This window comes from Macrobrachium rosenbergii, chromosome 44, assembly GCF_040412425.1.
Source record: "Macrobrachium rosenbergii isolate ZJJX-2024 chromosome 44, ASM4041242v1, whole genome shotgun sequence".
Lineage (NCBI taxonomy): Eukaryota > Metazoa > Arthropoda > Malacostraca > Decapoda > Palaemonidae > Macrobrachium > Macrobrachium rosenbergii.
Window position 1 is genome coordinate 39,193,656 of NC_089784.1, and position 15,093 is coordinate 39,208,748.

At 34.3% G+C, this 15,093-nt stretch overlaps 1 protein-coding gene across 1 annotated transcript; it reads left to right on the top strand.

Annotated features, from left to right (window-relative positions):
- The first annotated feature begins 4,439 nt into the window (after positions 1–4,439).
- On the top strand, positions 4,440–7,578 carry LOC136829163 (cuticle protein AMP1A-like). Its single transcript, XM_067087482.1, has 3 exons — positions 4,440–4,553; positions 6,430–6,641; positions 7,218–7,578. Exons 1-3 carry the CDS (start codon positions 4,545–4,547, stop codon positions 7,411–7,413), a joined length of 417 nt encoding a protein of 138 aa, XP_066943583.1. The 5' UTR covers positions 4,440–4,544; the 3' UTR covers positions 7,414–7,578.
- The last annotated feature ends 7,515 nt before the right edge of the window (positions 7,579–15,093 follow it).

The following is a 15,093-nucleotide window of genomic DNA, read 5'->3' on the forward strand; positions in this document are numbered from 1 at the left end:
AGAATGACTTGGAAATATTGACAAATAGAGCACAACAACAAAAAACCTCCTTTCATTATTACTTTTCTCCATTTAAAATACCTACACTTTGATCTCAAAAGGATTCTTTTGATTCTGTAAGTAGAAGTTAAAGATGGAATAACAATAGAGGTGCTTAGTATGTCTTAATCAGTCGGCTATGATAAATTGAAGATGAGCTGACGCGAATAGAAATTAGTCATTTGAGCTGGGAAGAGAATGCTGATTGGCATGCCTCAGTTAATTTGGCTATGATAGCTAAAGATGAAATAACGAGAATACTATTTGTGAAACATAAGCTACATGTTCCCCACATGAATTCCAAGTTTTTAATTAAATGAAAGGACATCTATTCGCAATTCATTAAAATTAGGTCTAAGCAATGACAAGCAGGGCAGCCGATCGAGACTACAAAGTCTACCCCGAGCCAAATCAAAGTCCTTCAAAAAGAAGGCAGCGTGCTTACCCCATACAAATGGGAGAAAGTACGTTACAAGAAGAAGAAGTCTCAGTTGAACGAATTATTCAGGTTATTCGAAAGGCAAATAATCATAAATCTTGAGCAAATCCCGCGCAACAGCGATGGTTTCCAGAGTCGAATGTTGAATATAGTCAAAATTCAGTTAGAAATAAAAATTTTCATCTAAATTTTGAAGGTCATTTTGAGCCCATGATGACTATAAACGTCTGTGTCAAGAAAGTGCTTATGACAGTGCTGTCACCTCTTTATTATCTTTACTTAGAATATCATCGATTCTTTATATGGCTTCCTTACTTTTCTGCATAAAAAATCTTGAACAAAAACTATTTACAAGAGGCTGAAGCGATTATTACTTTCAGAAAAGCTTCGTGGTAGTCGTCCATTTATGCCAAGACAGCTTAAGAATGTAGCTTTGATAGGGATAGATTTGGTCCTCGACTGCTCGCCTATTGCCTCCACTACTCCCAGTTTTGGGATGCGGGATTCGGGGATGGGGACATGGCTACAGTTATTCCTAATTGGAATTTTGTCTGAGAAACGGGCGCTCCAGAGACTCCAAGAAAGCCTACTTCAAGAACGACAGCCATTTATAAACAGACCTGGGATCACTAGAATATAATTTGAACACTCAAGGTTATAAAAGTCTAGCACAAAATTTTATCCAAGTTATAGGCTGAGTAAAAATGAACATACTTAATCGAAAGTCTTCTGGTGGCGAGTTATTCCGAGTGCAGAGCTGGGAAGAATGATACTGGTGTCAAGAGAAATATCGGGTGTCTCATTCGAGAAAAAATGACGTGGAAATGAATGATCATGAACATGAAGGCAATAGACTCTCGACATTTTTTCGTGGGGAAAGATGAAATCCCCATTATCAGAACGTCTTCATTTGCCTGTTTCCTCAGCACCGTCTCTTCCTACTCCGAGGCTCAGTTTCATTCGCTCATAAGATTTCTGTTCTGAATATTCCATTTCATATTTACAAGGCAACTGGTCTGATCACCTGAACAGTCAGTCTCCAGTTGTGAGCCTGTGTCCTTTGAATATCTCCATGAACTTGCCATTGCTTATATTATTTCTTCATATGGGTAAATTTGCACGCTACTTACATCTTTTCGCTTCTGTAGTAGACTTTTACTAATCCAGTGATTTTTATATATATATATATATATATATATATATATATATATATATATATATATATATATATATATATATATATATATATATATATATACATATATATACGTGGCCTTCGCTAGTTCGGCGGCCATAGATTTGCAGATTCACAGTGCAAAAGAAAGCTTTTCATCGATCATGGTATTATGAGAGGGAACCATAACACGTTAAAGAACGATGCTTATTATTTTACAGAACAATTTTCATAACAGTAACACATTACTTTTCTTCTTATGGTCCAGATACTAAACTGTGGTTATACTCGTGGGTATGTTGGTATGGCGGATGAAGAGATGATATTCATCTATTCAAAGGACGCCGGGAATCGTTATTCAAAATGGAGGTCGATCATACATAAATGATATATATATATATATATATATATATATATATATATATATATATATATATATATATATATATATATATATATATATATATATATATATATATATATATATATATATCATTTATGTATATATCGACATTTATTTTGAATAACGATTTCCTGGCGGCCTTTGAACAGATGACTATCATCTCTTCATCCGCCATACCAACATACCCACGAGTATAACCATAGTTTAGTATCTGACCATAAGAGGAAAAGTAATGTGTTAGTGTTATGAAAGTTGTTCTGTAAAATAATAAACATCGTTCTTTAACGTACTTATGGTTTCCTCTCATAATACCACGATTGATGAAAAGTTTTCTTTGGCAGTGTGAATCTGCAAATCTATGGCTGCCGAACTAGTGAAGGCCACATGCAAAATGTACCCTATTCGTGCGTGTTTATAGTCTCACCTGAAAACGTATTTCAGAAATACATAAAGCTGATGGACAGATGTTTTCCAAAAAAGGATTTCATGATCTACTAAGGATCTTATGAAATGTAACAATTCTATCATAATTCCGAACAGCAAGATGTCAACTCTGTGGAAATATTCTTATTTAAGAAAAGCACTTACGTTAAACCTCAGACGGTAAGATGGAATAAACGACTATAATTGGGTAACTGCTTCATCTTTCAATAAATAATGTAGAAGTTAGACCCTCCGACAATTCTTTCTTTTTCTGAGTCTATTTCTTGTGGAGCCGTAAAGATTATAGATCATTTGCTACTATTAGAGCAAAAGATAATTTACATAGACATAACTTTGGCAGTTTATAAATAAGAAATCAATTTTAAGTCGATGTACATAGCCATTTGACCTTTACTATCAAAGTCAATGAGTTGTATTTAGAGAAATGCAATAGCTTTTAGAAAACCAAGGTGCTACCTAAATTGGAAATTCGGCCCTGGCTGCCACAGCAAAAAGAAGGAAAAACTACAAAATATAAAATTTTACGTAAAGTTAGACCAAGGTTAGTACTACGTAGGCTATTCAGCAGTGTTACCAAACTCGGAGCAATTCTTTTAAAGCTCCACCACCTTCTCAAAATACAACACAGCACACTGAACTTTAAGAAGAAAAGAAAAATAAATCAAATAAAAAAAAAAAAAAAGAAAATTGGAGTCATATATGCAGAAAATGTTCCAATAATCTCCTAAACATTTTTAGACTGAGAAGAAAGGTAAAAAACTTTGCACTACGTTTTGCGAAGAAACCAAAGAAAATGTATGCATATATGCGCTAGTTGCTCTAGTAATCACAAAATTACTTCTGCTAGAAAACATAAAGAACCTAAAATCCACTTTTGCTCTTAGTGCTCCAACAAGAAAGCTCGTATTTGAGTGAGAGTTGCAAGAATAATGATAAATAATCAAACACGGTAAAAAATCAAAACACTTAACAGCTACAAAGCTGCGTCCTTCTCCCTTATCAATCGGCCGTAAATCAAGGAAAAGATAAACTAGCCGTAAAGTGGAAACGCTTAAATACTTTCAGATTTCGCAAGGAAACGCTTGTTTTAAGGGTAAATATACTTTCTAAGAAGTTACAGAGATCCTATGAGGGCAAATTGCCAGTGTATATCTATATATGTATATATATTTATATCTATCTATCTATCTATCTATCTACCTATCTACATATATCTATCTATCTATCTATCTATCTCTCTATCCATCTATGTATATATAGATAGATAAATAGATAGATAGTGAGAGAGAGAGAGAGAGAGAGAGAGAGAGAGAGAGAGAGAGAGAGAGAGAGAGAGAGAGAGAGATTAATTTGCTCTGAAAGTTTAGAAAGTCCTTTGGCATGCAGAACTACAAGACAAGGAGGGGAGGTGGCTTCTTAACAGAAGAAAACTGTATCGAAATTGAAGCCTTGCTTACATAATTCATATTAAACAGTCTCATGAATGATAGCGTTTTAGATGTAAATTGATCAAAATTCTCTGCAATTCCTTAATGCAAAATTCCAAACACTAGCCTTTTTTTACACCTTAAATGTCACATCAAAAAGTTTATCTTTCTTTTATTTTTGTTGTTTGACATTACAAGACTTCTGAAATTAAATCTATATGCTTTTAATATGTTTGCATATTTTTTTATGATATGATCATCTTTGGTAAACAACAGAATTCTCCTTAAACAAATCACAATGTTCATCTTCTATTCATTTGCGTTGTTTAACATGTTATTAACTTTTCGAAATGTTTCTTCCATGTATTTTTAACTTGATTCGTTAATTTTCTGTAATAATGAAACGTGGTTGTTTTTTCTTGAACCTAATATATCTTCAAGGAGAGCAGGCAATCCTTAAACAACCTGCATCAAAGTTTTGCAATAGGTGAATGTGTCACTGTGTAACCGTGGCACCGTGGCAACGCGACAGGGCAGCTCTTGTTACCCTTCGTCGGGTATATAAACACCGACTCATTCCACCTTTGCTATCAGAACTCCTCTCCGCCTCCCAGCATCATGAAGCTCGTAAGTTCTGTGTTTAGAGAACAGCGGGTTACACAACAAAAGGACTTTGAAGATCAGACTTAAATGTGACTCCATTCAACCATTAAGGTTAAACCAAACTTGACATCTAAGTGAATCGTGTAGAAATTGAACCCACGCAGCAAAGCTCATGCATGACATGTGACCTTATATCAAAAGTTCTTTATAAAATTAAGCTTGATTGCAATATAGATCGGCCCAGATTTTGTATAGATACATTATAGCTCAAACTGGGAGGAAACATTATGTCAAGAGTTCAACAATATCTCAATCTAAATGTGCACCAGATTATAACGAAAAAAAGACGTTTCAAAATTATTTGCATAAGAAAAATGGAATTACATTTTGCACAGAAAATATGATTGGTCTTGAAAACTGAACCAAATTTTGAAGATAATATTATGCCGATAATTTCGAAAGTCTAACAGATAACTAAAAACTATTCACTGCAGAACTTGACTAAAGGCCATTAAATCAAAATAACTCGACTTCAAAAGGTGACGTAGTGAAGTGGAACGAGACAAAATCTCACTTCCATATAACTTTCCAGTATCAGATCTCGGTCCCGGCTAAGGACGATTGCGTCGAAGAACGGCAGATCCGAAGTGACTGGATAATAACGGGTTGCATTCTCGGCTGCATTAATAAATTCGCCGGATCTGCTGAAGTGCTTTCATTTACTCATTTGCTTATACATCGTATCGTCGCTGGATTGGCTTTTAACTATCAAAATTATGTGATCCTACAATTTGCCGGGAATGACGACCGGTTGTTTAAAGCCTAATTTTCACTATTATTTTTTACAAACTCGACTGCCCTTTGCTTATGGAGTGAGCGGAGGTTCAATTTCTGTTCTCATTGTCTGTGTACTGTAAAATGTCCTTGTTTACAGCTTGAGCTTTATCGCTTGAATTATCTGAATATTGATCATATATGGGAGAAACATGTCAATATGATTTTCCGTGGAATAATATATACTAATTATACACATACTATGTTCCAACACGCATATATATATATACATATATATATATATATATATATATATATATATATATATATATATATATATATATATATACAAATAAATCACAAAGAAATCACAAAAGTAAGCGCGTGATTTTGATTTTTAGCTGAAGCCACTGGGAAAGTTCAAAATGAAACGACAGAGTGCCAAGTACTTTCGTCTTAAAATACACACACACACACACACACACACACATATATATATATATATATATATATATATATATATATATATATATATATATATATACATACACACACACATATATATATATATGTATATATATATATATATATATATATATATATATATATATATATATATATATGTATATATATAGATTGACGATCTATCGCCAGAACTTATGATTTTTTGTGCAGCCTTAGAGATAGAGGAAGAAATAGCATGTTGCGTTTTCATGTTTTCACACTCCTCAGAAGGAATGAAAACACGAAAGTAAGTGCTATTCGACTCCTTTGTTTTATTCATTCCTCCAGCACTACGACTATATATATATATATATATATATATATATATATATTATACTGTATATATACATATATATATATATATATATATATATATATATATATATATATATATATATATATATATATTTATGTTTATGTTTATTGGCAGATATACCAAAGGGAAATGTGGAACACAGTTTCATCTTTAGTTTTCTAAGGCATCACCGGGAGGTCTAATACTTAGTGGTAGAAATTTACAATATCTGTGCTAGAGTGGAAGAAATATTCACACCAAAGCAAGTAGAAAAAGAGTTAGGAGCAATAACCCCAGTTCACTAAAATGACCAACTCACTGTTCCAGATCGTTCTTGCGTGTCTTGCAACTTTGGCAGTCTCTGCTCCCCAGCAGTATGGATCCTCTTCGGATGAGGTCGCTCCCATCTTGAGGGATGAGCGCATTCAGGAAGAAGATGGAAGATACAACTTTGATGTAGAGACCGGGAACGGAATTATCATTTCTCAATCCGGATCGCCTGTGTCTGCGGGCGCCATCGCTAGTGCTGGACAGTTCTCGTAAGTATTATTATGCCTCTATATTTTATTTCGGCTGATGAGTACACATCTGTTTATGAAGCTGTCATGTCAACAGCACAATTGTGTTAGGATGCTTGTGTGCTACAATATACAATCAATCTTTTCATACAAACTGAAAAAAGTCAAAATTAAAATATTGACGTTTTCGCCTATATATGCCAACTAGGACAATCAGCATGACGGCCGCCTGTTTGGTCTGTCGATTAGGGTATTTATTGCACAGTAAACCTTCGAAAAAGTTTGCTTTTTAAGTATAGGATTAGATGGAGAGTGTTACAGTAGGCTATATTTCAGGGAAAATGAACCCTGTATGCCTCTTTATAGAATACCTGAGCAACAACAACACTTCTTTATTGTTACTGACCCTACTTAACACCTTTCAATTATGACCTACCCACAAGAATTATTAATAAATCTTAAAACGGTCTGTTAAGTAGTAGGATGCAATAGTCTTTGCTGATCACAAAGAGAGAGAGAGAGAGAGAGAGAGAGAGAGAGAGAGAGAGAGAGAGAGAGAGAGAGAGAGCAAGTAACTAACATCTTGTTTCGCTACAGATACACAGCTCCTGACGGAACCCCCGTTGTCTTGAAATTCGTCGCTGACGAGAACGGCTTCCAGCCCCAGTCCGACCTCCTGCCAGTGGCTCCCGAATTCCCTCACCCGATTCCACAATTTGTTCTCGACCAGATTGCAACCGCCGAGGCCCAAAGAGCCGCCATTGCCCGTGGAGAGAAGGTGTCTTATGACTAGAGTTCCTACGAATGGCTATGACGCTTTACAGATGTGACCTTGCGAGCTAATGGCTCCATCAAGTTCTCTTTTTAGGCCCTATCGACTGTGTACATATAAGGAAAAATGGCTGTATTTATAATCCATTTCTTATTATTTATGACAGAATAAATCCAGATAATCAGTTACGAATTCATCTTTATTCCTTTCTCTTTCTAATTGTATGATGAATTACAACGATAATAAAAAGGGAGAATTAATAACAGGACTACAGAAATATAGACAAACGAGAATTGCTTAAACTCTGCACTGGCATATTCAATAATAACCTTTCTCATGTGCCACCATCTAAGTTTTTTCGCATATTATGGCTGATATATAACCAGCCAAATTGGAAGCTCTGTCAAACATAAAGTAGTTTTCAAGTATAGTGAGAGGAAACTAAACTCTAAAAGAAAAAAGTGCCCATTTAGGCGAGCGATAGTAAATCAGAGTTTAAAGAGCAATCAGTAAAACCACAAAATTTTAATATGGTGTTTGCTTCCTGAAGCGCAAGCGAGGTCATTAATTTTGGGCTGAAAGCTTCTGCTTCATAATAGAGATTACTGGAAGACTTTGGTAGAAGAGGTTTCTAGAATATCACCTTCGTTCTTATAAACTATTCACTCAAAATATTTCATAAGTGGGGGCAATATCAAATATAAGGAAACAGAAATTCGCCACAAATTTCACTACCAATAATTTCTGAGCGGAAGAGACTTTAATAAAAATATCCACTGAGAGTTAATGACAATACTTTAACGATTTCTTTATTTATTTATAATGACATATTGGTTTGTATGTACATACCTGATGCATGCAAGAAAGACAATATGTTAAAAGGCGAAACTTTTCAACTATTTTATCAAACCTTCACTCTTTACAAATTTGAACTCTCCGATTCCATTTTGTTTTCCCAGAGTTATTTCAAGTATATAAGGTTATTAGCCCTTTAATGATGATTTAATGATGAAAGTTAGTTTGTTTGTAAATTGCCTCGTCAACATATTGACATTTCTAGCTGAAGGTTAGCAGCCTCAGAACAAACAATATAAAGTAAATATAAAGTAAAATAAGAGGATGAGCACTTGAATTGCACTAAGCTGTTCATTCTGGATGAAAAGTTCATTAAAGATGAGCAGCTGAAGCTATATACGTGCACTAAATCTATCTCTGCGAGTGGCATTAAAAAATAAAAATGATACGCGCATTTGATGACAGCAATAAAGGACTAATTGATAGCTGGAAATTTCTTCCTCAAACAATCGAGTCTGAAAATGTCATATAACGTTCATTCGAGGCTCTCAAAGCCAGTTTACTTAAATCGCAATTTTAGGAGATGAAAATGTACTCCGAGATGGACGTTTACGAGACCTTAATACCCAAATAAACGGTTTCTGAATTGTTTAAATTCTCGCAAGGATCTTTCATCTGCGGCGCAAGTTAATTATTTTTCTTGTAAAAATCAACTCCCTATTTGAAACGATAATAATTTTCGCTCAGTTGCATGGCAACCTGCAATGGAAAGGTCAGGTACGACCATTAAAGCTAAAAAGAGAGAATTTTTGATTCGCCATCTTTATAATGCTTGAGCACGGGAACAATAAAACAACTTTATCTACGCTTTAGGTCAAGATGGCTCAAGTGTAGTTGCTTCTATCTTTTATTTTTTCCATAGAATAAAGTCAATATTTCCTTATATGAAAGCGCCATAAATAATTACAAACGAAATCACGAATCATTTAATTTAAACACTAACTTAGATGACTTTGTATGAAATAAAATGTGCGATAAATATTACACCACCAAGATCGCAGGGAGGAAAAATGATAAAATCTTAAAATGTACGTAGCGCCAAGATCTTTCCCTTGTTCAACAACCTTGCGACTGACTCATAAACTGGGTTCTGCCGTTCTCCAATTTACAAGTAAAGGATTCAAAGATTAAGGAAGGTTAAAGATAATTGTAAAAAGACCTTTTGCTGCGTGCGCAAGACATACGGCCATGACTTGACCCTTCAAACTATTAGCTAAGGATTGGGGCAAAATAGCTCCCGTAAATGGAGTTCGATACTTTATTTCCTGTCGGCCGAAATAAGGAAATTCTGGAGTGCAATTTTTGTTCAGGTGAAAACGCACATTGAAGTGATACTGGTTTCTCATTACAATGTAATTTTTTGCTTGCGCATTAAACTTAATTTTCGCCGTTTGAAATTTGGGTGAATCTTACATTTTTAATTGATATATGATCTTAATTTCAGATCCATATTTTTGTATATTTTTAGGTATGTTACCGACATGTGAATTTCGACCAAAGAGTATAAAGAAGATATTAAGACTATATATTTTTTATAACTTCAAATCAACACAGTTCACTATTAAAAATGAGTATATAATAAAGAATTGGGATGCAGAAGAAATATGAAGCAGTGAAGGGACTTCATGTAAAGTGAGAGGAGAGATGGTAGATACAGGGACTCTCGATACCAAGGACTTGATTATAAAGATCAAAATAAATACAGCGTCACCAGCGCCCTAAGATTTGAATAACCCGAGGTTCTGAAATAGGAGAGAGAATGGATAGGAAGACTGTTCTCTATGTAAATGTCTATCGTGACATTTATGTATATTAGTAGACAAAGAACCAGAGACAATGTTGTTAAATCTAATTTATTTTATCTGTACTTTTTGCGCTAACAATGTGAAACCTTATTATTATTATTATTATTATTATTATTATTATTATTATTATTATTATTATTATTATTATTAACGCAAAAAAACTTGGCAAGAATAGAATATGTGTGTGTGTGTGTGTGTGTGTGTGTGACAGAAAAGAGAAAATTGGAGGAGAAGATGTTTTATTTCTGCAGCCATTTCCTAATATCCAGCACTGAGAAGGTTTCCTCTTTCGACATGATCATTATATAGTTATATTTCAGGAGTATTTGCGTGAAACCCTCCAACGCCTCTTCCTGAGCATTTCTGTCCCCGACGCCCACTCCTCACGAGATGCATACAGTAGTCAGTTTAATCGACGTTATAAACGGCATAACATCATCGTAACTCCTGAAGCATTCTTTTCAGGGAGAAAGACCTGCGGGTGGAAATTTGCATACCAAAGCCGAATTTCAACGGGGTGCTGAGAGGGTCACAGGTTAATTAAAACTGTTGAATCCGTGGTCATAATTAACTTGACCCTGCTGTGCGGTAGACCACTAACGCCAAGGTCAATATTATTCGCAGACTTTAAGAAACTTTTCCGCATCAAGACAAAGGGAGGAGAACGTCGAATAGAATGTTCGGAATTTCATTTCTGCGAGAGAGACATGCAGGCAGAGAGAGAGAGAGAGAGAGAGAGAGAGAGGGTCACTTTCACAGAGTATTCAGAGAAATGTCATTTCATTAAACGAAAGTAAAGAATTAGACCTGTCTGCCTATAAAATGCAGTCAAAACTGCTTACAGATAATAAAGGCTAATCTCAGTTCTTCAAGCTCCTTTGTCAGGGAAGCCAAAGCCACGACGGATTTCTCAATGGATGTCTCAGGCTATCCTCGAAAATCTGTTGTATCCTCAGTAAATTGAAAAACCGTAAATTATGGCTAAAAAAAAAAAAACTTGCAAATCACATGGGAACTTCTAGGTCTAAATATCTGACTATTTCAGACAAGACCACATTACAAAGAAAAGTTTTTGCGCGCGTGTGTGTGTGTTTGTGTGCGTGTGTCTGAGAGAGAGAGATTGAGAGAGAGAGGGTGCGACCATCTTAGATATAATAGAATTAAGTTCCAGAATACGTAACTGTATGCTGATTAGCAACTGCCCATTATTTTCAACAAGAATATTTACATCTCTTCTCATTAGCCCGAGTAATACACTGGTTGCTATGATTGGACGGGTGGTACTTCAGAAATGTAATCGCAATTTTCATTATCATACTGTTTTCTTTTACAACAAATATACTTTTGTCATAAACAAGATGGAATATAAAGAAAAAAATGAGGAACGAAATGAAAAGTATAGACAACAAAATCGAAAATCAGTAATAAAAAGGAAAGCCAATACCACAGGTAGCTCTTAAGGTATTTAATATGAATAATGCATTAACAAATAAACACCAAAACTATGAAGGAAACACTCAGAAGCAATTGTGTTGATTCATGCCAGTAAATGAGTGAGGACAACGACTGAATTGTGTACGCAGTGGCAGGACCAATAAAGACCGTCCTTCGAGAGGAGGGAAGATTCCATCAATAAGAGGCTCCCCATATGTTGCAGCTGCATTCACTTCTCAGGTACTTGAGGGAACATGGCCCTGTCCCATTAAGCTACGACAGAAAGCTCTTCCGGTGATGCTGTAGATGAATGCCACACAGGTGATGATGCTTTTATGCGGCATTTTTAAAAGTGAATAAATATCTGCACACAATGTGACAAGGGGTTAAGCTATAATTATAAGAGAAAAAGCCCATTCGAACTGGTATTCTGTAATAAATGACGAAATAAATACATCTCTGCATGAAGAGATTTATTTATTTGTTACAGTATAACAAGTAGACACGTGCACATGTGCATGAAAACGAAATGAAAACTCAATAAAGCGTGTTATGTTCTCCTTAGAATAAATAAAATAACATAGAGAAAAACATAGAATAAATAAAATAACATAGAGAAAAACATAGAATAAATAAAATAACATAGAGAAAAACATAGAGAAAATATAAGCCGTAAGAATGTTTTGAAATTCTTGTATGAGAAAAATTAAAAAAAGATACTCCCCAAAATCAGAGATAAAGCAAAAAGGAGGAAAATGATAGGCGTGCAAGGCGGCGGCTACGTCTAATGCAACGCTTAATTTCCTTTTCCTTTCTTGCCACTTAGCTCAACCCCCCCCCAACCTTCCCTCACCCATTCCCCATCTAATACACCCATCGGATATGTTAGAGGTGGTCGTAATTGTCAGGGGATTTCCTTATCAGGGCTGTCGGGAAGCTGGGAAGGTTAGCCTTGGCTCTTAATGGAATGAAGAGAGGGTATTTGGTATGTCTGGGGAAAGCGAACTTTTTCTACCTGCCATTTCCAACGCTAAAATCTGTGTGATACACTCATGGAATTTTTTATGCTTAAAGAGCTCGTACTTGTGCAGACTTCATATATATATATATATATATATATATATATATATAATTACATATATATATATATATATATATATATATATATATATATATATATATATATATATATATATATATATACATATATATATACTATATATATATATTTATATATATATACAATATATATATATATATATATATATATATATATATATATATATATATATATATATATATATATATATATATATATATATATATATATGTATGTATTTATGAGGTAGATGGGTAGACAGATATATAAAATACATACACTGTTTAAATACCAATACGAGGTCTTCAAAGGATGCAACAGCTCTGAAAGAATTAAAAAAAATCGCACTACCATCTTAATCCTATAATTGATGAAGAAAAAAAAAAAGGACCTTGAGTGGAAAATCATTCACCGAGTCAGCTGCATCATATATTGGCAGAGAAATGCTGCACCCGGCAGTGCTACTCATTCGTATTTTGATCGCATTTCCGTTCATCTTAAATACTTGGACCCTTTCATTCCACTACTTATCCTTTAGGCCCTGGTATGCAAGCAGTTAGAGTTCCACACGTGAGCATTTTATGTGTGTCTGCTTCTCCCATCTAACCAAGAATCGAGCTATCGTGCTGTTTCCTCTCTACGAGGCCAAATTACTTCAAAGCACTATCCTTCCTTTCGCCTATGGTAAGCTTTTGCTTTGATCGTCATGTCTTTGCATTTCATACATTGCAGAATTTCTTACTTTCTGATTTACTCGCGAACTTCAATCTTCACTTCCAGAAAGGAAAGTTGGCTTAACAGTCTCCTCGCTTTGGCTTCCACAGACACTGCCCTTCTCTTCCATACCTTTTGCAGAGACTTGTACAATGATTTATCTCTTCTCATGCACTACATTCACCCGTCGTATTTGCTCTCGGACACAAGTATCAACTGCTTCCTTTCTTCCTTCAAGAGCATTAATCTGCTCTCTGAGCCCTCTTAGCGCTCACTTCAACTTTCTTCAGATACGCTCACTTTGAAACTGTTGCAACACTCTTCACAGCTTCTATTCACTCATACCAACCAACGCCATAATCTGCCAACATCAAACACTGCATTCCATTTACAACTTTGCACCAAGAGCCATCACCAATAAAAATATTAAATGCACAACTCCCCAGGTGTACTAAATACTAGCCTGCCTTTATTTTATTTCTATAACGTCCTTGATTTTTCCCATTATACAAGCATATATACAGTATACACACACACACACATATGTATATATATATATATGTGTGTGTATACATATGTATATATATATATATATATATAATATATATATATATATATATATATATATATATATATATATATATAATCAATCAATCAATCGATAAATAGTCATATATATATATATATATATATATATATATATATATATTGTATATATATGTGTGTGCATTTATGTATAGGTATTTATGTACGTATATATATATCGAGTAAATTCAAAACGTTATATGTAAGGGAACAATGGCACAGTTAAAATGAAATATGAACTCTCTTGAAAGCCGTTTTCAAAATTAACAAAAAAAAAAAAGGAAAACCACTTTCAAATGTGCCATCTCTTCTCTGTTGTTAACTATTAGCTGAAGAAAACTGGATAGTAAATATATTGCTTAAAGCTACTGAAAGTGTCAGACCACATTTTGGAATCAAAGACAAATTCTGAAGTACAATGAAATGACTGACGAGTTAGTCTGTGAAGTCAAGAATATGTAAAAGTTGAATGAAATTTCAAGAGCCATCATGACCTCAAAAGGAACAGACCAATAAAACAATAACATCTAAAACAGATATGTCTATTTCTACATCTACTAAACTATTCGGTTATTATTAATACTTCTACATCTTTACATTATTTACAGCAAAAATGACGCCTTCTTCATCCACTTCATAACTACTATTTTTTAATGACAGCCGTTACCTTCATTTCTTCTTCTTCTTCTTCTTCTTCTTCTTCTTCTTCTTCTTCTTCTTCTTCTTCTTCTTCTTCTTCTTCTTCTCATTATTATTGCTGAACCGTCCTCCTTCCACTTTCTCAAGCTACATGGAAATGAGAGTAATGACAAACACTTCCCACAACTCTTTTTCCCAGATTCTTTTTTCACTCTCCGGAAATTCCACCATTAAAAGCTACCAATAAAAAAGTAAAGCCAGATTTGCTTTCAAGAGGTAATTACTTACAGTGACTTTAAATAACGGTAACGTAACTGCAGTATAAAAAAGAAGAAAAAGTCTCATAACTCTTCACATGTAATGGACGTCATAAAAAAGTAAAAATAAAAAAAATAGAACGATGTTCATGAAGGCAAGTAATTAAGTACAAAATAATAAAGCCTAGAAATAGAGTAAATTTTCAAAACATTAAGTTGGAACAGAAAGCGCTAAAACGTATAATAAAGGAAAAAAGACTTTGATTGAGAAATACATGGTAAAATAGAAATCATCAAAGATCTAATTCGAAAT

Coding starts and splice junctions, on each gene's coding strand:
- LOC136829163 (XM_067087482.1), top strand. Junction 6,642..7,217: donor GCTAGTGCTGGACAGTTCTC/GTAAGTATTATT, acceptor GTTTCGCTACAG/ATACACAGCTCCTGACGGAA.